We start from the raw sequence: 24,756 nt of genomic DNA, 5'->3' as shown, positions 1-24,756 counted from the left end.
TGACAGAAAACTGTGAACATGCAGTATAAATATCTTCTCACAATGTACAGGAGTTAATCTGAAGAAATCCTTTGCCCACTGAGGGGGGATCTTTTGATGTTTTGAGCGGTTTACAGTAATGTGACCCGACTTTAAAAGATGCCTGGAATGGTCAATCCCCAAGTAATGACCACTCACTGTCTGGACTGAACCCAGTGGCCTGGCTTTTCTCCACAGCAGACAGTATTACTTAACAGTCTTAGCTGCACACTTGTTTCTGCTCGCCAGAGAGTACGTGCTTCTACAGAAAGGTAGAGATTCTAATTGTGTAAGCCCCAGTTATGATTTCACTGTCCAGAAAAATCTACATAGTTTCACAGTGTATGTATGGACAGTATGTGTGCGTGTGCGTGTGTGCTTGCATGCGTGCATGTTTGTGTGTTTGTTTTTGCATGTATGTATTTATGGATGGATGATGGATGGACGCGTGCATTTATGTAATCACTGTGTGCTGTGTTTCAAGTGGGCCGTGACTGCATTAACAAATGAAAAAGGTTAATAACGGGCTAAGATGGTGGTGAGATTGTTTGTTGCACGATGTCTGGGCTGAGCCACCGCCAGCCAGCCAGAGGGGACAGAAGACCTACATAGTGCTGAGCTAACCCCCACCCCCACCCGCATCCCATAGCCCCCTGCCTGCACCACAAGACATGCAGCGTGAATGAATGAAATAACAGGAAAATAAATACGCCCGCACCATAAAAGAATGCCACATTTCTTCCACTCTTCTCACACATTTTTTTCCCCTTTCTTTGTCTTCTTCTAAGCGCCTACTCCGTGTGACTTGTGACACAGTCCATGTGCCAGCATATATATGTAGTTTAGCTCTCTCTCTCTCTCTCTCTCTCTCTCTCTCTCTCTCTCTCTCTCTCTCTCTCTCTCTCTCTCTCGCCTGAAGGGCTTTGCAAGTACAAAGACAACAAAGCTGCCTGGTTGTCAACTGTGCCAGGCTCCCCCTCCTTGCTTGATGTTTGAGTCTAACCACCAAGCTCCGTGGTCTAGCATGGCATTACTGAAGAGATTTCAAGCGCTTTGGGAGGACAATGTAGGCGTGGCACAGCCACATGATATTTGTGGATGTGGCACGTGGGCATTAGAAATGAATGTTGTAGTGTAGGGGATTTCTGAGCAGTTCAAGAATATAATGGTTAATAATAGTAGTCGACTTTCAAAGTATCAAATTATACAACCTCAGGACAATTGTGTTTGTATTTGAAGTGTTTTAATTTAACCCCTTAGTGCAGAACCTATGTTATAACCTTACTGTCACCAAAATTGTAATGGCTATGTCTTACGTGTATTAAGGCTCTCAGTAATGTTATAGCAATGTTGTTATGATGTAGTTGAGTATTTTCAGCAAATAGTGAATAGGCCCGCCGGCGACCCCATCTACACCAAGAGGGTCTACTATGATGCATTGATAAATGTGTCTAGTAAGAGTAACTATTTGGGGCTTACTGTATTGTAGAAGGTAGTCAGTAGGGATGGCAAAGATGAGGCTAGTATTGTCTTTTAATGGAATGCTATTCTACTAGCTTCTGGACAAATTTAGCACTGGATGAGTAACTGCCTCAAGTAGGACACACCAGTTTCTTTCAACATGGTCTAGACTTTGCTCCTGAAGAAGTTTGTATTTTATGACACAGTTTGGTGGCTAGGCGTAGGAGATGATGTAAGGCTAACGTGACTCATCTATCCTGGTTAGGCATGGTAGGAAAGCTAAGTCAGGCTCCCTCTTCTTTGTCCTCTTTTTAGGCAGTGCCGAGGACAATCTGGGAAGACAGAGTGTCTCAGCATGGAGGGCAGGCTAGAAGGAATCAGGACACACACTACGTGCAGAAGTAGAAGATGAATAGAATAAAGAGACAACAAACTGATATTAACAGTGTCAGCACAGTCTCAAAACTTCTCAGTGTTCCCATCCCCCCCCCCCCCTCTCTCTATCTCTCTCTCTATCTGAAATGAGTAAAAGAGGAGAAAAAGGGGGGCAACAGCAAGGAAGGGGAAATGAGGTTGCCACCATGTCTTCTTGTCATCATCAGTGTTCTTCTCAGCAGTTGGGCCAAAGTCAGTGGAGGTCTCCTTGGCAGAGCAGCGCAGAGTCAGTCAGTCAGTCAGTGGAGAGTGAAGCTGCCCTGGTGGGCGCATGGAGGCCCAGTGGTCTGTAGCGCGGCCAGTCTCACCAGGCTCTGGCCAAACTCAGCCGAGTCAGCCGAGTTGGCCTTTATTCCACCGCCACAACCCTCCCCTCTCCTCTCCTCTCCTCTCCTCTCTTCTCCTCTCCTCTCCTCTCCTCTGTTCCCCTCCCCTCTCCTCTCCTCCCCTCTCCACCACAGCCCTCACCTCACCTCTCCTCTCCTCTCCTCTCCTCTCCTCTCCTCTCCTCCCCTCTCCACCACAGCCCTCTCCTCTCCTCCTCTCCTCTCCTCTCCTCTCCTCTCCTCCCCTCCCCTCTCCTCTCCTCCCCTCTCCACCACAGCCCTCTCCTCTCCTCTCCTCTCCTCTCCACCACACCCCTCTTTTCTCCTCTCCTCTCCTCTCCTGTCCTCTCCTCTGCTCTCCTCCCCTCTCCACCACACCCCTCCCCTCTCCTCTCCTCCCCTCCCCTGCCCTCCCCTCTCCTACCCTCTCCACCACAGCCCTCTCCTCTCCTCTCCTCTCCTCTCTGCCACACCCCTCTTTTCTCCACCTCTCTCCTCTCCTCCAACTCCTCCCCTTCTTTTCTCCCCACTCTTCCCCACTGGCTGGGCCGACTTGGACTGGACTGGACTGAATTACTGTAGAAACCAGGCTATATGATTTCCTTCCATCAACTGAGAGATGAAAAATGACTTGAAAGAGCTAAAAACAGACAGACGAAGACGGGGCAGCGAGTCGAGTTGAATCGGAGGTGAAAGTCATGTTCGTCCGGGGAAATCGTTCCAGCAGTTTGTTGCCAAGAGAAATGAGAGAGAGAGAGAGGGAGTGAGGAATATAAATAAATACAACTCTATCACTTTTTCCCTCACGCTACCGTGAGGTTTTAAAGACAGAAAGGGGGTGGGGTGGAGATGGCTGGGCCCAGGCCAGGGTAAGTTGTGGGATCAAGTTTCCTCGTAGCGCAGGAGTGCAGATTGGTGTGCTGTGTTGGTCCAGATGTTGGCAGCTGGAGGCGGAGGTCGTATTTTTGGGAATATGTATGGCTTCCTGTATGTAGTATATGTAGGCTGACTGCTCGCACTCTCTCTCTCTCTCTCTCTCTCTCTCTCTCTCTCTCTCTCTCTCTCTCTCTCCAGTAGTTTTCCTCTCTCTCTGACAGGGCCCTCCCTCCCCTCCTCCATCGCATGCTAAAGACAAGGCCAGGCCACAAATAGCATTGCACTGAAAAGTCTATGGCCTTACAGTAATGCACACACATACCCATCTGAATTTGTAACTCGTTATTCTCAGAACACAGCATGAGTCTTCCAGAGGTGACACACTGGAGGAGCAGGTGTGTGACCTTAAAGGACGGACAGTGCAAAAGAATTCGGAACAGAAAGAGGCACAGAGAGAAAGGGGGGGAGAGTTGAAGAGGGGAAGTTAAAGACAGTAGGAGAGAGCGATAGAGAGAGAGAAGAGAGAGAGAGAGAGAGAGAGAGAGAGAGAGAGAGAGAGAGAGAGAGAGAGAGAGAGAGAGAGAGAGAGAGAGAGAGAGAGAGAGAGAGAGAGAGAGAGGAATGGTGAGCGGGGTAAAGAGAAAAGAGAGTTCTGGCAGGATTCTACAGCTGCACACTTCTTATCTAAAGTGTCTTCCGTGTCCGCAGCTGTGAAAACTCGAAAGAAAAAGAAACAAGAAACAAGAAAAACTCTCTAGTAATAATGTGGCTGCAGCTGGTGAGAGGTGCTCCTCATTGTAATTTCTGCCAAAGTTCACACGCAACGCTAACGGATTTTAACCCCTTAAGACACAGCGTTAGGCCCTGCCGTGGCCTAACGGTAGGGTATTAGATTAGATTACTACGGCGGTGACCCGGGTTCGATTCCGGCATGGGTCATTTGCAGAGTCTTATCCGTCCCTCTCTCTCCACTCATTTCCTGTCTCTTCTCCACTGTCCTATCAACAATAAAGGCAAAAAAGCCATTTAACCCTGTGAAACCTGAACCATGAAAGCAATGAGAGAAAATTCTAATTTTTTGGAATTTGCTTCAATATTGGTCCCTTATAAGAAATGTAAAAAAAAAATTCAAAATTTTGTTAAGGTCACTGAGATATTTAATGCATCATATATGATGCATCAGGCTTTTAATGAATGAAAATTCCAATTTCATGACCATTGAAAAATGACTTTTAATGCATTCACAACTTTTTTTTATTTAAAAAAGTTGTCAGACAATTTAATTTGAGGATTATCTTTAAATATTTAGTGAGATCCTGCCATTTTTTTAAGCCTATCCTTGTTTTAGCAGGACCATATTTTACATTTCCCACAGCCTGGTTAGGTAATTTTTTAAAATCTATGTAAAAACATAGCTGATCGAATGCTCAACAACCTATTTATGAGTGTAATATAGATCATTATTCATTTTTGATGTGTAATTTGAATATATGGGTCCATTACTACAATTGGACCATTTCTCCATTCACTTCAATGCATTTTTTACGAGATCATAATTTCAACATTTTGCATTACATTTTCAAAATTGCAAGTAAAACGTGTTTCTTAAGGCAATATCTTTGTCTTGAAGTAAAACAACTTGTGTGTTTTGTTAAACGATCGTCGTGGTATGCTTTGTAAGTTTCCCTATGGAGCAAATGCATTGATGGCTGACTTCCTGCCACCGCCGGATGGTGCTTATATGTCTCATCAGTTTTAGCACGATCTCTCTGCAACACGGTGTAAAAATATAAACTCTTCCTTGCTTAATTGCACAAAGCAAGTGTTCAAATTAAAGGATGTAGAGTTATATTTCGGAAATTTGTACACAAACCTTATGCAATTTGACGAAATCTCAGCGTCGGTCAGGGAAACCACTTCTACCCCATTTTCCTGTTTTTCGCCGAGCTGTGGTCAACTTGTTGTCGACCGCTGCTCTCTTGTGGCGGTTTCCGCGTACTGCAGGACGTTTGGAAATGACACGCAGGATGTTTTTCAGATCGATTTTTTTTTGTGTCAGCGTGGAGAGGGCTTTGAATTTGATGAGACATATATGATGCATCCGGCGCGATAGGGTTAAAAAATATATATATATAATATATATATATATAAAAGACAAAGCATTATAAATTTGCTGTTACTAGAATGCCAATGACAAAGTCGTAGTGCATTACTAAAGGCCCTGTGTTGCCATGGTAGTGTAGTACTATAGTAGTTAACTTTTCATTGTCTACCTTTACATGACGTTTTTAATTCTGAATCAAATAGTGCCATCGAGTTTACTTTGATCTTTTATTTAATTCTGAATTGTGAAGTGTTTACGTGCTGTTTTCAAAGCGCAGTTCATCTTTATTCAGAATTAAAGTGAGTTAATTCTGAATTAAATGTATTATGTAAATGTGACTATTTCAGCATTCCACTGGTGGAACAGTGTACATTATGGGGCTTCCAGATTCTCGATAGTTATACAACATCTGTCACAGAGTTGTTGCAGAGTTGGGGACATTGGGGACATTGGGCTGTCTTAATCCAGCATTGTTGATGTCCATTTCTGATGATGGCCATTGCCTGTTGTGTTTTCTCCCTGTGCAGGATCCTGCTGACGGCTGTGGCGGGCCTCTCCTCCTACTCCATCCACTTGCTGCTCAAGTGCTCAGGCATTGTGGGTAAGAAGAGCCAGAAACAAAGGGGTTCATGGGAATAAAAGAAAACATGCCCACTCTTATCAAAGGGCAGTGATATTAATAAAACTGACATATCCTGCTCCATGCTCCATTGCCCCCCCCCCTCTCTCCCTCTCCCCCCACCCCTCTCTCTCTCACACACACACTCTCTCACACACACACAGCCCGCCTAAACACATCCCCGTACACACAAGAACACACCTACCTACCTCTGACTCAGACGGACATAAAAAAACAGAGACCGTCTGACTGCCTGCCTGCTTATTCCTCTGTGTGAAAAGGAGGCCACTAATTGCTTTGCTTGTGACTGACTGAGCTCCAGAGCGCCTAACAGAGACCTCAAACTCAGACTGATGATCCTGCCTGCGTGGCCACGTTGGGCGGTAAACGTTCCATGGCCATTCATCAGTCTCCGCCCCAAGTGTTTCGTTATGAGGGCCATACATCTCTGTCTCCCGGTGTTGTGCCGGCTGTTTTCGTAAACAGCAGCATGGCTTTAGCTCTCCTTCTTTGTGTTGTGCAGTGGAGTGTAATATACGATTACTGCTTATTTAGATGTGAATGAGCATCATTTGCGGTGCTATCTACTAGTGTAGTCTGGACAACAGACACAGACCTATTGGGAATACTATTCACAGTCTGGGAGCCCAAGCACAAACCACACACATTAAGACACATGTATTTACAAAAGGCATAAATAAACATAGACACCTAAGTGTATCAATCTGGCTTTCTGGTGTTTTGTGCCACAGGCATCAGAGCATATGAGCAGCTGGGTTACCGGGCCTTTGGAACACCAGGCAAGATGGCCGCTGGCATTGCCATCACCCTGCAGAACATTGGAGGTGAGTGTCTATACACATGTGCACGCACGCATGCACACACATATACACAAACACATAGTATAGCAGCTGAGTCTCTCTCTTCACATATAGTACGCACACACACATACACACACGCACGCACACACACACACACACACACACACACACACACACACGCACCAACGCACGCACGCACGCACGCACGCACGCACACACACACACACACACACACACACACACACACACACACACACACACACACACACACACACACACACACACGCACACGCACACACACACAGAATGTAAGAGGTGAGTCCTTTTTATTCCCTCCCACACAACCAACCAATGAAAATGCAACTCCTCACACCATGACCTCTAGCTCTAGTCACTGTATGACCTTGGTAAAGTCAGCATCAAATCCTGCACGGTTATGGTATTATATAGGAGATCTGCATGGTTCAATCAAACATAAAGAAGCTGCTGGGCTTTATTGAAGGCATGAGAACAGCTTTAGGATGAAGTCTTATAGGATAACTGTCTTTATCTTCCTTCGTCAATAGTGTGTATAGATGGTGGGTTTTTGGTTGCGGTTAATCCCCAAAGTCACCAGCTGTCTCATGGCCAAGATTGCATATGGGAAGACAGAGAGTGGGGTGGGGGGACTGAGTATGTAATATAGAATTATATTTTATTTCATTTTATTTTATTTTATCTTATTTTATTTTATTTATTTTTTTACTTTTATTTTTTATTATAGTGAGGCAATATGGTCTATGCTAATCTCTACACCATTCTGTCTCACCTAATACTAATATGATGTGACATTTAATAGAACTTCAAGGTCGCTGGGCTTTCGTTCTTTCCAATCTATCCTTTCATCTTTGTGGATTCTCCTTCTTCTCTCTGTCAGTGTCTCTCCTGGTTTTCTCCTACTGTTTCACACCATCACACCCTCTCCTCCCATCGCCTGAAGTCACACGCTGCTCCATAATTCAGCTCATCAAAAGATCCTCTCCTATTCTCTCTCTCTCTCTCTCTCTCTCTCTCTCTCTCTCTCTCTCTCTCTCTCTCTCTCTCTCTCTCTCTCTCTCTCTCTCTCTCTCTCTCTCTCTCTCCCTCCTTCTTGCTGCCCCTTCACATTCCTGTCCCCAAACCTGACGCTATCTGTCAATGTCCACATCTATCTTTTTTCTCTCTCGCTCTCTTTCTTTTGTTACTATATTTGCCCCAGGCCTATTTTTCCATCTCTCTCCCCATCTCTCTCTCTCTCTCCCTCTTTCTTTCTCGCTCACTTCTTCTGTGTTCATCTATCATGTCATAGATGTAGACGGAGTTTGGCCTTTTAGCTGTCCTTGATCCATGCTCTCTCTCTCTCTCTCTCTCTCTCTCTCTATCTATCTCTCTCTTCCTCTCTCTCTCCCCCCCTCTCTTTCTTCCTCTCCCTTTCTCTCTCTCTTCCTCTCTCTCTCTCTCTCTCTCTCTCTCTCTCTCTCTCTCTCTCCTACACTAACACGCACACATGCACACATGGATGCGCGCGCTTGCACGCACGCACGNACGCACGCACGCGCACTTGCACGCACGCACGCATGCACTCATACTCAATTCCATATCTGTCTGTCGTCCCCTTTCCCTCTGCTTTATTCCATATCTCTCGGTCGTCCCCTCTCTCTCTGCTTTCCTCTGGTGTGTGTTTGTGATGGCACATGAGGTGTGAGATGAGGCTGGATAAGGGGAGAGGAGAAGGCTCAGTGGGAACTGGCCAGCTGCTCATTAGGCTCCCTGTGTGTGAGTGTGTGTGTGTGTGTGTGTGTGTGTGTGTGTGTGTGTGTGTGTGTGTGTGTGTGTGTGTGTGTGTGTGTGTGTGTGTGAGAGAGAGAGAGAGAGAGAGAGAGAGAGAGAGAGAGAGAGAGAGAGAGAGAGAGAGATTGCACATGCACACAAACGTGCGTGAGTTGTTTTTGTTTTATTTGCCAGCTCACTTTCTCAAGTCCATAGCAGCATGTTTTTAATACATTAACATGTGTGCATGTAATGCCCATGTGTTTGTAAGTCTGCATATATGTTATGTGCATGTGGATACAGTGTGTGTGTGTGTGTGTGCGTGCGAATGTGCGATTGTGTGCACACATTGTGTTCTATACATATGTAGGTCCATATGTGTATATTTTCTGCATGTGTATCCGGCAGTGTGATTATCTATGTGGTTGTATGCAAAGCTACAGTAGGCCTATATAGATGGTACAATGCTACAATGCTACAGTGTAGGTGGTCCTCCGTTAGCTCCCAGTCTGAGTCTGGGCTCTGCTAATCTCAGTCATGCCTCACGGATGCTCCAGAATCCAGGCTGAGATTATGTAAGAGCCACCACACCACACCACGTTCCTGTGTACTGCGGGGTTATTAGAAAAAAAACAAAACGAGAGGGAAATCACGGTACCAGGCCAACTCGGAGAGATTATCAGAGGGGCGGGTGCCGGGTGGCCTATTTCCCCCCCTACACTTTGTTTCCTGTTTGGATAAAGAGTGAATTGCCATATTAAAACGTTTCATAATAATTATAATCCTATCATGACAAATGGAATGGACATATGTGTGCGTGTGTTTTTTTTTGCAGAGAAAGACTATTTTTAGGATGACATTTTAGTGTGAGATTTATAGTATTCATGTTAGCTGCTTCTACTCTTGTTGGCCGCATTTACTCTTGATTACTGTGTTTAGAGTGTATATTGATTTTAGGGTGTTTTCAGTTTTGTTTGTACAGATGCAACGTTCCTGGATTAACATAAAGAATGTGTGTATGCACGTGTTGAATTAACAGGCATACTGAATAAACATGGGTTTCTTATGATTGCCGTGTGTAACCTGTTATTTTCTCTCCTCTCATTTCCTCCCCCTCTCCTCTTCTCTCTGCTCTCTATTCTGCTCCCCATTCTCTCCACTCCTCTCCTCTCCTCTCCTCTCCTCCCCCTCCTCTCCTCTCCTCCCCCTCATCTCCTCTCCTCTCCTCTCTCCTCTCCTCTCCTCTCCTCTCCTCTCCTCTCCTCTCCTCCTCTCTCTCTCTCTCCTCTCTTCTCCTCTCCTCTCCTCTCCTCCCCTCCACTCCTCCCCTATCCTCTCCTCTCCTCTCCTCTCCTCTCCTCACCCTCCTATCCTCTCCTCTCCTCTCCACTCCTCTCCTCTCCGCTCCTCTCTCTCTCAGCCATGTCCAGCTACCTGTACATCATCAAGTATGAGCTGCCTCTGGTCATCCAGGCCTTCTGTGGGGTGGACAAGCCGGCAGGGTGAGTGTGTGGATGCTGGCTGTTGAGTCACTCTTCTCATTCCGCCCCCTGTAGGCTAAAGTTGATACCAGAACCAGAGCACACGAGAACCCAGAGCAGTTTCTGTGTCGACTGTCAAGCACTATTTCGTCTATTTATAAGACCGTTTAGAGAGAGTGGTTGAATATGTGTGGTGCCATCTGGGGGGAGAGCATTTCCAATTGATTATGGTGTAATCTGTTGGTACAGTGTATGCCGTGGAACCACTTCCGTGCCCAATGCTGTGTCTGTTTTAGCCACAGGAATTGTACACACTGGAAATGAGATGGGGCCATAGCATTTGCTGGGTGTACAGACGTAACTGGATCACAGATTTTCTCTGGTGAACAGTATTTTGGCCTTGCATTGTAGATGTACCATTGTACATAAAACAACGGTTTATTTTTCACTTGACTGCCTTTCGTGTTCTTAAAACTTGTTTTTAAATATGTGTGGCTGGCTTGTCCCATGTCGTCGCTACAAGGGCCAAACCACATTTTTGGACAGACTTGCGGAGTTTACAGTAGGCCAACTGAAAAAAAACATGTTGTGGTTACATCATTGTCGAAGTGGGTCACTGGTCTTTATTAAGGATTTATTTGGTTGTGAGTCTTTTCAACAAAGGCACAACAAGAGAGTGAATTTTTGGATGTCTCGCACTCTGTTTCGTTCCATTCGCACCCTTTTCCAGCATCTGACATGAGTGATGTTGTTAAAGGTCAGAAGAGCTTGTTTTGCATCACAGCACGACAGCATCCAATGACTATACTAAAATCTATTACTTTAATCTGTCTTCTCAATAAAAGCTGCCTGTCTGACGTTCAATGACATACTCACTCAGTGGGACCTCATTAAAAAACAAGTTAGTCTTAGCAAGGCCGAAGTGTTAGGTAATGAAAAACAATCAGCGAGATCACAAACATAAACACTGGATGACGCAATGCATGCATGCCCCTCTCAACATTTTACAAGTGTGAAATTAGCACACTGGACAGTTAACTTGATGACTCACTACTATATTACTCTTTGATGAACAGTCTTTGTATACAAGGAGACTGAGGTTCTTCACCAAGATCTTTAAGGTCCAATGCCACGATGCCTGTTCGCCTTCACTCCACGTCAACTTCATATTGCCAAATCATTCAGTGCATGCACTAGAGCAGTAATTTAACCTGCGCAGATGGAAACTCAAACACCACACAGACACTGGCATCATTATTAAGTCTCGTTGCTATGGAATGAAGAGAGAGACAGCGAGAGCCTGTCAGCGTGCGGAGCCCCAAAGACACATTCTGTGGCCTCCTGTCTCTTTCACAAGGTCCAGCACATTCCAGCAGAGACAATGGCCCATCAAACTCATGGCCCCTCCTTCTGGCAGCCTAGCCCAGCGCAGCCCTGTGAGACCCAGCCATGTGCCAAGGCGGCCCAACTAGCTTGCTGGCATCCAGGCTACTAGGCTACTATGAGGCTGACCTAGGAACAGTGGGCATGGTGCCCCTTGGGGTATATAGATGTGTCCCAGGCTGACTCCTAATTTGGATTGGCATGTGGATTGGCATACGGAGAGCTTTTCACACCATCTTATTTGAAGGCCTGGCTAAGAGCTGGCTCTTTGCATATTAGCATATTAGTTCTGGACATTTTGATTGTAACAGATAGCATATGGAAAGAAGCGGAGAGTGTTAGAAAGATATTAAGCCTGTTGCTTACATGACATGAATGAATAATATGTGGTCACATACATAGGAATTAATCCTGGAAGTATGAGGATGAGTCCACACATCTGATCTACACAAATTATAAAATATAAGTACTTGTCATTGTACATACAGTATATGATTATATGAGTAGATGTAATTAGATATCATCATATTTGCTTTTACAAAACAAAGCTTTTCTGTCTCAATAAACTATCTGGGACAGAGCTCGGTCTGAAAAAAAAGAATTCTGTGAGGTGTGCTTCATGGTATCTTTAGATGCTACTGGCCAGAGCTGTAACCAACCACATAACTGCTTTTGATGATGCTCCATAATGTTCATTTTTCATTAGTTCCACCACTGTCCTGATCGGGCAGAAATGAAAACAGGCCGTTTTGGCCAGGCTGACCCGAATGCTTAAATGCAATGTAGCGCCACAGGCAACATGGGCAGACCTAGTCTACAAAGCAGCAATACAAAAAAAGCCCTCGCTTGGTAATTTTCTTCTTTTATTTTTTCTGCTGGGCCCGTTTTTCCTAGTCATGACCTCTCCCCACACCCTCCATTACCCCCCATTATGTGCGTAGCAGTGTGTAAATGAAAGGCAGCAGTGTGGGTGGGTAGCAGGTGCACCGCTATGCTGTGTGTAATCCACACGCTTCCCCCAGTGCCTCAGGCCAGTTAGGCCTAGCATGTAGCATAACATTAGCGATGGAGCTACGATACAGTACAACAGACGCTAGCAGCGTTTTCATGATACGCCTACCCTGCCTCACTTGACTCCACTGTCCCTCCGCTCCTGATATGGGCATTTTCCCTCAGGTTGGATGACAGCATGGTAAAGATAAAACATGGCAGGGGCTGGTTGGGATTTAGAGTGTGGGAGTAGGATGATTCATCGACAGTATGGTCTTACCACCAATTAGTGCTTGTTACCCATACAATATTCCTTTTTTGCTGTGGTAATTGTCAAAGTTTTTTCTTTCGTATGTAGATCGTTTTTTAATATTATCTTGGGGGAAGAATTAGCAAATGACCCGGGGCGCCGGTGTAGCAGTCCACTACCTAGTCGTTAGAGTCATGGCTGAGCCATAGATAACCTTTTACTGTACATACCATATTGTGCTGCTATTGGTGTGCAAACATCGAGTGTGAATATTTCATAGTTAACTTATATGAATCCAAGAAGAGTAAGTACAACATTGGAGAGTCAAATTACAGGGTGTATTTTGACATTCTAGTTTTTAACTTGACAAAAAGAAGGCAGAAAGACGTCAAATATAAAAATAGGCTGTAACATAGTGAAATGTTCTATCAATCAGCTTCCATGGCGGAGGTCTGCACTCTCTGAGTCCATTTCTAGTTCAGCGTTTCTTGGCCTGCTTGCAAGGTCACAGGTTTGAGTCCCGTAGAATTAGGACAAATGTGGATGTGAGAGGACGTAACCAGCGCTCTCTTGCACCTGCATCCACAGTTTAGGGATCATTGAGAAAAGCATCCCACCCCTCATTGCACACAGCACTCTAGTCTGTGCCTAAGTAACTGTAAGTAATTCTGGAGAAGTGTGTCAGCTATGTATAGTATGTAATAATAATGCAATGGGTTGTATTTTCCTGTGAGAACCAACTGCAATTTCCCCTCGAAAACGCTCGTAGTTATATACCAATTTCCGAGCAAAGAAAAACAGGATTTTGATGTCATCATTTGAACTTTGGATCAGGCAGTTATTTACGTTACTCGGTAGGAAGGTCGAGGGGGCGAGAGGCTAGGCCGCTTTCCGCCATAGCCAGCAGGCAATGCACTGATCAGGGAGTGACCCTGAGATGGTCGGTGATTGGCTGCTGACAGACGATGGCAGATGTCTGGGTCCCCCGTGGGGGCCAGACCGCAGCAGGACAGAGGACGTGCTCTGGAAGACGCGGCCGGCTATCTGCTCACGACTCACCCCGCACCTCCTCAGATCCCTCTCCAGCTGTCTCAGGTCACAGCCAGCCTGATCCTCAGGCCAGGCCGAGATTAGAGAGAGGATACCTAAGGGGACCATTCAAGAGTGATGTTTGATTACTACTACTACTACTTCTACTACTACAACTACTACTACTAATAATAATGATAATGATAGTAATAAAGGTAACTATTTATACCGCACATCTCGCACAGCATGAAAAAAATAATAACAGTGAGGTTATATAGTGGACTACACATACAAGGTTATGTAAAAGATACACTGGTCAGTCTCACTAATGTGTGGTGGAGATGTTTGCCAATTATTTTATTGATGTTTTATACTGTGTGGTCTTTTCATCCATCCTTCTCCCTCAAACAGCAGCACCCATTAAGGACCTGAATATATTCTTCTAGTTTTGGCCTCGTACATTTTACACTTCTCCTTTTCTCATCTGAGGGTGGTGATAGAGTTTTTTCCCTCTTCATCACATGTTTTCTCACTCTTCTCTTACCCTCCGTCTTTCTGTCTCTCACTCTCTGCTTTTCATGTCACTGTCTCAAGTGCATGCTCTCTCTCTCTCTCTCTCTCTCTCTCTCTCTCTCTCTCTCTCTCTCTCTCTCTCTCTCTCTCTCTCTCTCTCTCTTTCTCTGTCCTTCTGTCTCTCTCTCTCCCCATGTCTCTCTCTCTCTTTCTCTGCCCATGTCTCTCTCTCTCTCTCTCTCTCTCTCTCTCTCTCTCTCTCTCTCTCTCTCTCCGCATGTCTCTCTCTGTCTCTGGGCCATGGACATGCCCTCATTCCTGTGTGTCTGTGTTGTCTGGGTGGCCAGGGGAAGGGAAGGGAAGGGTGGGGTAATGGGTAATGGAAAAGTCACCCCTGAGGAAGCCCGTGCCAACAAACACTCATACCCTCTGTGCCCTCCACCCTCCACCCGCTACTTCTATCCTCTCCTCTCCAGTCTGCACACCCTCCACCCTCCACTGCCAGCCTCTCCACCCTGCATGCTTATGAGGTTGTGGAGTGCAACTGAAGGACTACCCACTGTGACAGAATGAGGGAGGGTGAGAGAGAGAGAGAGAGAGAGAGAGAGAGAGAGAGAGAGAGAGAGAGAGAGAGAGAGAGAGAGAAGGACAGACAGGGAGAGAGAGACAAAGAGTGATAGAGATAGATGAAAGGAAAGACAAAGATACAGCGAGAGATCGGGGTGGCAGAGAAAGAAAGAAAGACAGAGAGAAAGACCCCCTTAGCCCCAAAGCCTTACACGCTGCATTGTGATGCTAGCCTTTGTTGCCTATAATTTTATAAAATTCTTTCACGTTAACTCAGGGAGGTTAGGAACAAATTCCTTCCGTGTCATGTCACCCGGGGCCCAGTGGATGGCTGCACTTCTCTTTTCTCACGAGATTCAGCCAAATACATTTGTGCTTTGCCTGCTTACCTCACATTAACCCCTTAACACAGTCTCTTCTATTAACTTATTGTCACAAAAATGACATTGACCAAGTCTTAATTGGTTACCTTAGACTCCTTGCATTGTTATAGCAATGTTGTTAAGACTAGTTCGTTGAGTGTTGTCAGCAGAGTTGAATAGGCCTGTCGAGGGCCTATCTGCCGTATGAGGCTACTGAGCATGGAGACATATGCATATCAGATGTAATCTTTTACTTAGTGTTTTTTTGTCATTTATACTGTACAATGTATTGTTATCATGACCAAACGTGTGGGGTCTGGAGACCTAATGTTTTCAGTGTTAGTTATATTTTACTTTTTTCTTCTTCCTTCTTATGCCTTTTCATCTTTGTCCTCCTCTCTCTCTCTCTCTCTCTCTCTCTTTCTCTCTCTCTCTCTCTCTCTCTCTCTCTCTCTCTCTCTCTCTCTCTCTCTCTCTCTCTCTCTCTCGCTCCTCAGTGAGTGGTACCTGAATGGAAACTACATGGTGATTGTCGTCTCCATCACCATGATCCTGCCCCTCGCCCTCATGAAACAGCTCGGTAAGTCACGACACGACACGTCAATACGACACAATACAACACGACACGGTGCGACATGATACGATACATCGTACATTATGATATGATACAATATGATATGATACGAGATCATAAGATACGATAGGCTACGTTGTATGATATGATACGATATGATATGATATGATATCATATCATATGACGATACATCATGTTTATGTTACAATATGGTGCGAGATCCGAGGCACTCAAGATTGCAGTTTTTATACTGTATTTATTATGCTTAAATCTTGCACAAGCTTGAGAGTCCCTACACTGATGAGCACCAAGGAGGAAAGGTGAACACACTGAATCAAGAGGACATACAGTTGGCCTACTTACGTACATGTGCACATATAACACCACAGACATATGCACAGTGCACTTATGAATCATAGAGTGTGTGAACCCTCCCATCTCTGTCTGGTGCCTCCTACACCAAAACAAACATTAACTTTCCTATCCTCTCATTCTCTTCTTTTCCTTTCCTTTTTCGTTTCTTTCCTTTTCTCTCATCTGTGACAATTTCCGGGCCTGTGTTTCCCACACGGCATGAATCATCAGCGTGGCGTGGGCTGCCTGATGTGGATGTGGATATATGAAGATGTGTGTGTGTGTGTGTGGGGGGGGGGGGATGGGATTCTTCAACTGCTGGTTGTTGTGGTGGTGATTCATGGCGGACTTCAAGGCTTTAATTACTATGCCTGCCAGGCAGAAAAAGCGGGTTTCTCACCAGAATTGCTTTTAGCCACATCCCCCATTTCCTGCTTAAGAAACTACCGTTAGTTACAAACTCTGCTGGGCTAGATGTTTTATGCTGATAGAAATTAGAAATAAAAATAGAAACAGGCTATTTTCCATACCATCAATCCATATGGTATATCCATATTCTTTGTATTGAATTAAATTCAGTTTTTCAGTGTAGCTCCTGATTGCTGGAGACACTGACTCTAGAACTTGACATTATGCCCTTATAAATAACCTTACTGTCACCAAAATTGTATTGACCAAGTTGCTTAAGGCTCTGTAATGTCATAGCAGTGTTGTTATGATATAGTTGAGTAAGAAATGTGCGAATGGGCCCACTGGTGGGACAATCTGCGTGGACTACTAAATATATATTTTGCCCTGCACATATATTTGCATATATATAACCTCTGCTCTTGTCTTCATGTTACTACGCCCCCTCCTTTGCCTCATCCACTTTGTCCACTTCTACTATTTCAAATTCCATTATGTGTTTCTCCACACATTTTCTAGTAAGGGACAATAATGAATGACTTGTCTGCTGCGATAGACAATATAGTTGTTTTCATTCTGAATCTCTGATTCTTTGTTATCATAATGACAAGGTTCAAGTGTGTTGCTCTTGACATCCCCTCTCCTCCCTCTCTGAGCTCTGGACCCGGAGCCTGTTGTTGTGTTGTGACCGTGACAGCTATGCTGTAATAAGCCCAGTTAGTTATGTCATCTTGACAAAACACAATCACAAGAGAGGCGCAGAGGGGAGAGGAGCAGAGAGAGAAGGATGGGAGAGGAGAGGAGACGAGAGGAAAGGAAAGGGGGGAGAGTAGACAGACTGTCCACAGAAAGGGGTGTGTGTGTGTGTGGAGGGGGGAAGAGAGGGAAAGAAGAGGAGATGGAAGGAAGGAGAGATAGAGAGAGAGAGAAACTGGGGGGAGAGATTGACCCAAGGAACAAAGACGAGAGTGTGGAGCAATGACGTGAGGTGAAGAAAGAAAGACTGGGATAGGAAGAGAAGGGGAGATGGAAGGGCAGAGTGCGGTCTGAAGACTGAGAGGAGAGAGAGAGAAGCAGTGCCATCCATGATGCCAGTCCAGACTCTGCAGCCAAAGTCTGTGATAATGAGCTGTAGCATTCAGTCCAGTGCGCTTCGCTACCTCAAAAACTCTCTCTCTCTCTCTCTCTCTCTCTCTCTCTCTCTCTCTCTCTCTCTCTCTCTCTCTCTCTCTCTCTCTCTCTCTTTCTCTCTCTCTCCCTTTCTCTCTCTCTCTCCCTTTCTCTCTCTCTCTCTCTCTCTCTCTCTCTCTCTCCATCTCTCTCTCCCTCCCTCTCTCTCTCTCTCTCCACTTACACACAGACACACACGCACACGTGCGTACGTACACACACACACACACACAAACACACTTGTTGCTGTTGTTGCGTAAATATGAGAGGGCACCGGAAAAGCACAATAGATCAAACCATGCAATGTGTTCTGGTTGGCACCGGTAGTGTTGATGTGATGTGATTGTGTGCGGACGGACATGATTATGTGGTGTGCATGCATGTGTGCGTGCGTGTTTATGTGCGTGTGTGCATGTGTGTGTGTGTGTGTGTGTGCGTACATGTGTCCTAGAGCAGGATATTACGTATGTACGTACATGTAGGACAGGTAAATGGTGTGGTGTATGGGGCAATGATATATTATGCACTGATAGATTATGGATTGCCCATTCGTCACTGTAGAATGGGACAGCGCTCCTCTCTTGACAAACGCTCCTTCTCTTGACAGCCTGGCTCCGGTAGTTGAGCAGGCAGTGTATGGAACTGAGTGTAGTCTATAAATTAGATGCTGATTACTGTAGACAAGCCACTCAGGTCCGCTAATGGTCCCACGATGCATTGCACCCACGATGTGCATCTCACCATTGGCAGAAAGGTCAGATGAAAGCAGGGGTCTCATAAAAGATTACTGTGCCACCTTGTTAGTGGTCCGTAATGTAAAGTCTTACCGATTTATTTTAATAAATATTTATAATAATAATAATAAATTCATGCCAAAACGCGTCGACGTATTTTAATCATGCTATGCCCAACAAAATAAAGGCATTTTAATTACAAAGAAGATGAGTGCCTTGGTATTTCTGAAACTTTTTTATTTTAATAACCGTTTAAGGTTGTCAGTGCTGTCGTCTTTGGTAGATGCATTTGGGATGCCTTTCTATTCCTCTCTTTCTCTCTTTTCGTCTTGAGATCTGTTCCTGCAGTGTGTGTGTGTGTGTGTGTGTGTGTGTGTGTGTGTGTGTGTGTGTGTGTGTGTGTGTGTGTGTGTGTGTGTGTGTGTGTGTGTATGTGTGTGTGTGTGTGTGTGTGTGTGTGTGTGTGTGTGTGCGTGTGTGTGTGTGTGTGTGCGTGCGTATGTGCGTGTGTGCATGCGTGCGTATGTGCGTGTGTGCATGCGTGCCTGTGTGTGAGTGCTTGTGCGTGCGTGCGTGCGTGCGTGCGTGCGTGCGTGCGTGCATGCGTACGTGCATGTGTGTGTGCGTACGTGTGTGCGTGCATAGGAGGAATGGCTGAATGAAAGCAATGCTATACATAGTGTGTGTATGGGGTCGCATAGCGTACATACGTATGGTTACATAGTGTATGTGTTTATGGAGCTGTATGTCACCCATTGGGCATTTGTGTGTTTCAGGTTATCTGGGCTACACCAGTGGATTCTCCCTCAGCTGCATGGTCTTCTTCCTGATTGCTGTAAGTCCATGAGTACACATACTGACAGGGCCTCTCGCACTTTGTTTACATATACCCGGGTATTTTTAAAAAATTAATACCTTTCCCTTCGTTTGTGCCTTTTGTATATACACAAATTGAGGTCTGTCCTATGAAAAAATATTTTTTCAAAAAAACTCTGGCAAAAGTGGAGATTAATTATTGAAAACTCTGGTTTGACGTTTGTATAGAAACAGAGGAAAACTGAGACTCGAATGGCTTTCTCCTTGCCGCTCACAGGCTTATGGTATTTATGACAGCTCTCAGCAGCATACAGTATTCATGTGGATTCATGGTGTGACATTTTGTCAAACGAAGGGATGAAAAATGTGTATTTATCAAAATCATACTCTTAAGTTTTAAGTCCATCAGTACACATATCCTACAGCAGTGGTTCTCAAACTTTTTCCATCACTCCCCCCCTAAGAGGGTCTGGATGGCCCTGTGGCACCCCCACCCCCACCCCACGCACCAACACAGTGAGCAATTTAAAAAGAAACTTTTCATACTTTTTGAATTTATTAAATGGCACTATTGCAGTTATGTCTGACCTGAGGTAAAGTAGTAAATAAACAATATTTCCAAGCAACAGCAGTACTCGCGCAGACTGATTTTACAATCGCTGCACAGAATCCAAGGAAAGGTGACTCGTCAGATAAAACGTGCGACCCACTTTGAGAAACTCTGGCCTACAGTACAAGCCTTTCACACCCAACATGATTACATCTGCCTCACTTCATTCAAGTTCATAGTACTCAAATGTCTGTTTGCTAAGCATATATATGTGTGCATACAGTATGCGCAACCGTTGGTGTAGGTGTGTCAGTGTGTGAATTTGTGCATGCCTGTCTGTGTGCGTCAGAGAGTGGGGAAGGTTCAGGTGTGTGTGTGTGTGTGTGCGTGCGTGCGTGCGTGCGTGCGTCCGTGCGTCCGTGTGTACATGTACTCTGTGCAATCATAGGATCTATTCATGTTTGCTATACCTCTGTGACCTAGTTTTGGCGCTGGCCTCTAATCTGGGCACATTGTGCTCTCTCTCTCTCTCTCTCTCTCTCTCTATCTCTCTCTCTCTCTCTCTCTCTCTCTCTCTCTCTCTCTCTCTCTCTCTCTCTCTCTCTCTCTCTCTCTCTCTGTGTAACAGTGGTGTTCTGCATGGCTGCAGTATCATTTCAGCCAGTATTTATGCAATCCTGATCTACACGCCAACAGTTTATCTAATGGGAAAATAATATTTTTTTCTCTCTTCTCTGCTCATTCTCTGCCCCGTTCCCAGGTGATCTATAAGAAGTTCCAGATCCCCTGCCCCTTCACGGAGTTCTCCTACAACAGGACGGGCACGGTGATGAATGGCAGCGTCATAGCCCATCCTACAGGCATCGAGGCGGAGGACGACGGCTCCTGCGCTCCTCTCATGTTCAACATCAACACCAGGGTGCGTACTGTACACGGCTAGCATCACTACGTCAGCACCAGGGTGCCTTTTAGTCAACTTAGAGAGTAGAGTAGAGTAGAGTAACTTTATTAATCCTCAGGGGGAAATTCAGGTATCCAGTAGCTTACATAAATACACAAATAAATGAATGCCCACATGGACATTTCAAGACACAAATTACACAGGAATAGTCAGGGAGGGGAAATAAAAATCTGTATTTAGAGTAGTGAGTGTGCTTTTATTAATCCAGAGGGAAATTAAGGTGTCTGACAGTTTACATAGATACAGTGCATAGATACAAGACATAAACCAAAGACCTAATACACATTATTGCACATTGCAGTAAACATATAGAAAAATCTGAGTATTAACCTAGTCCTGTGTCCCCACTCTAGCTATAGTACCTTTTATGGACGTAACTTCTTGTCCATTTTCAGTACAGTGTGACTTTGATGTTCTGCCTCGACACAAATGTGTGTCCCTCTAACACCAAGTGTGCGTTCCAATATGCAGACTTCCATCCTCCACTTGTGCTTGTGGCCTCACATGTTGATGATGCCCCGTCTCCGTGGAGAAAACAATAAAGTTTCCTTGCTGACAGCCTTGCCACAAGTTTTGGGGGACTGTTCTTCATTCACCATCTCGATTGCAACTAAGGAAATGACATTAAAATGTGCTTTTGCAAGATATTGAATTCATGTTCTGTCTTCAGTGACCAGCATCATGAGGTCACAAGCAGACAAGTGAGCAAGGGAGTACAGAAGTCTGCATATTGGAATGCACCCCAATTGATTCACAAGACCACCACACAGGGTGGTGATGTTGTGTGGGGGCATGGTGGCTCAATGAGCCGAGACATTGTACCATTACACCAGCAACCTGGGCTCGATTCCGGCCCAAGGTCCTTTGCTAATCCTTCCCCATCTTTCTCTCCCAACTCCTTTCCTGTCACACGGTCAAAGTGTCCTATCTCAAATAACGGCATAAAAAAGCCCAACAATATCTTAAAAGAATAATGGTAATGCTGTAAGATTTAGTTAACTATGGCCTTTGCAACTGAGTATGGTTGCTCAATATTTTTTATTTGTTATTAAAAAATAAACATAGATTTTTCACTGGGATTATTTGATGATGTCATGATCATTGTGTATGCATGTGAGAACAAACACATGCACACACACACATACATACAGACACCGGCAGCTCATATTTGACACTTCACCGTCGTGGCTCTGGTTGTGCTGTGATGGTATGCTAGCCAAATTTGGAACTGAAATGCTTACCGGTGTGGAGTTCTTAGAATTCACGACACTTGAGTGCTACCAGAGAGGAAAATCACTACCGTAGTGCACACGCAAACACACACACACACACACACACACACACACACACACACACACACACACACACACACACACACACACACACACACACACACACACACACACACACACACACACACACACACACACACACACACACACACACACACACACAAAACAGCCAGAGCTCTCACAGATGCAGATACAGTTGTCATACAGAGGCAGGTTGGTCAGGCTCCACTGGTCCCCATCCAACGGGCCTGTCTTATTATCCTGGTGACAAGAGCAGGGGAGTAGGAGAGACAGCTTCTAGAGGAATCAGGCATGACTCAAACAGCCAACCACATACTTAAACACAGGCATTCTGGTTAGACTCAAATAGCCAAGAGCACACGGAAAGGCAAGCAAATCCACCTAAAATGTCGTTCCGTTCACGAAACGAAAGTTCGGGAGAAGCGTAATGAAATTTGACAGGTCTAAATTAACACCTGCTCTGTATTTCCTGCTCGTCTGTCATTTGTCCAGTTCCTTGCGCGCCAGTACAGGCACGCCTACCTATCCACCTGAACCTCATCCCCTTCAATTATCAACGCTGTATTTATTCCCCACTCACCTGCTCCTAGTCAGAAACTCGCTTTCTCGCTCGCACCCTCCATCCACCCCTGTCGCCCCCCGTCTCCATCTTCTCGACCGTTTTATCCGGGAGTCCGCCCTCGCGCCTCCTCGGTTCCGTTCGCTCTCCCAATAACCGGCCAGGGGGTGTCCGCTCAGACCTCGTACATATTTCGCGGGCGCGGGTATTGTCCGAGCTCTCAGTTGGAGCCCCATACTCCCGAGCCCACGCACCGGATTTGATCTATATCAGGTTTCGGGCTCGGCAGTAATTTCGCACCATGGCCAGCGACCTTGCCCAACACGCTAATTTTGCTATTCGCTTTTAACTCATGTTCCTCGAAGTGCAGTGGTCCAGCGACCCCGTAAAGCACTTTTCGCGACTTCTCGAGTGCAGTGGTCCAGCGACCCCGTAAAGCACTTTTCTCGACTTCTCGAGTGCAGTGGTCCAGCGACCCCGTTAAGCACTTCCATGATCGCTTCGCCGCGCGGACGATCACGAGAAGCCCGTTCTCCAGCGAGAACGAAGATGTATGCATACATAGGCTACTGAATTCTAATTTCAGATAGCGCACTTATGAACAACGTCCGCCAGTGCCAAGGTATGAACAAAAAATAATGATTACTGAAGACACTACAGCCCCAGGGGTGGATTAATGCACGGGCCTACTGGGACCAGAGGCCCAAATGGGCCTGGCCAACTTGGCCTCGCGGCCACGACCCACACTGACCTTCAAAACTGCCTTTGCAATAATAATCTTAATGATCTTAATCTCAATAATAATCAGGGGGCCATCATTTCTTAATGTCTGTTTTAAAATGTATTTCATTTCGGGCCATAGATCAAATCTGGTCAATAACTTTGAAAAGTATGCACGCCAACACGCGCATGCGCACACACACACACACACACACACACACACACACACACACACACACACACACACACACACACACACACACACACACACACACACACACACACACACACACACACACACACACACACACACACACACACACACACACGCCCTATTCCCCATCCACCCATCCATTCCAGATTCCTACAGTACCTACCGAACCCTCACTCACATGCTATTCAGGCTGCCACACATGTGCCAAGAAAGCCTCTCCTCAGCTGGTCGCCTTCCAAGCCCCGACTTAATCACCCACACAATTAGCACTCTGTGGAGCCAGTGACCCCCCGGGCAGAGCCGGGGTCTTTGGTTTGCTGGTGCAGGGGGAGCCGTCTTGGTTGCTACTGATGTATCCATGGTAACCCTTGATGTTTACTGTCTTTTCTTTTCTTTTTTGTTTTGTTTTGCTGTTCGTTTTTTTAATTTGCCTTACAGACAGCATACACAGTGCCCATCCTGGCATTCGCCTTTGTGTGCCACCCCGAAGTCTTGCCCATCTACACGGAACTGCGCAAGTAAGTGCCCCGCCTTCTTCTCTGCCCCTTGGGTGCCCTATACCCCCCTTACCCACCCTCAACCACACCACTCACGTTTTTCCCAGAACACCCTGCTGTGCCACCTCCTCGCCCCCTTTCCCCCTCTCTCTCTCTCCCTTTCTCTCTCCATCTCTCTCCTCCTCTCTCCTCCCTGACAGACAGAGGCAAGTGGGTCTGTGCTGTTTTGAAGCTTGCAAAAGTTCTGCTGTTCAGCAGTTGCAACTCTGACTGTCATAAGCCTAACCCTGACCCCGTCTAACTTCCTCATCTCAACCCAGTCTGTTACCTTTAACCTGCACAGTGCACCATAGAGTCATATGTAGGCCTACTGTCACCACATGAATACACCGGCCGCGACATATGCGAGGCCAGCAATGGAAGTAATTGACTTTGTATTGAGTCGTGCGACAACAGCGATTCGGGCGACTAGAGGCGATTCGTGCGACGAGAGCGACAGTTTGTAGTTGAACTCCTGGGAATATTTTGCAAATTAGCTATGACACGGTTCGGCGACAGCCGCCACAGCCAATGGGTTGGAATGCTTGCATTCTGCTTTTAACGGACATACTCTAGTCGCTTCAATCGCTCGTATCACTCTTGCTGCACAGAAGCGATTTTCTGTCGCTTGAATCTCGTCGCGGCCGGTCTATTCGCCGGGTTAGACTGAGTGCTTTGAACTACACCATAGAGTTATATGCAGGCCTACTGTTAGACTGAGTGCTTTGCAGTACACCATAGAGTTGTCTGTACTGTTAGACTGAGGGCTTTGTTGACACAGAGTGGCGGATGAGCCATGGCAACAGAAGTGATTAAAAAGAAAC

At 45.7% G+C, this 24,756-nt stretch overlaps 1 protein-coding gene across 1 annotated transcript in view; it reads left to right on the top strand.

Moving 5' to 3' along the window:
* LOC134462704 (sodium-coupled neutral amino acid transporter 3-like) overlaps positions 1–24,756 on the top strand; it is a 77,337-nt gene that overhangs the window by 36,634 nt on the left and 15,947 nt on the right. The window contains exons 5-11 of the mRNA XM_063215849.1: positions 5,748–5,821; positions 6,592–6,684; positions 9,869–9,950; positions 15,521–15,603; positions 19,040–19,098; positions 20,390–20,548; positions 23,835–23,914. Coding sequence (XP_063071919.1) covers positions 5,748–5,821; positions 6,592–6,684; positions 9,869–9,950; positions 15,521–15,603; positions 19,040–19,098; positions 20,390–20,548; positions 23,835–23,914 — 630 coding nt within the window. The remainder of the gene's footprint in view (positions 1–5,747; positions 5,822–6,591; positions 6,685–9,868; positions 9,951–15,520; positions 15,604–19,039; positions 19,099–20,389; positions 20,549–23,834; positions 23,915–24,756) is intronic.

Source organism: Engraulis encrasicolus, chromosome 14 (assembly GCF_034702125.1).
Source record: "Engraulis encrasicolus isolate BLACKSEA-1 chromosome 14, IST_EnEncr_1.0, whole genome shotgun sequence".
NCBI lineage: Eukaryota > Metazoa > Chordata > Actinopteri > Clupeiformes > Engraulidae > Engraulis > Engraulis encrasicolus.
Note: the sequence above shows the minus strand (reverse complement) of the source record. Positions and strands in the feature narration are given on the sequence as shown.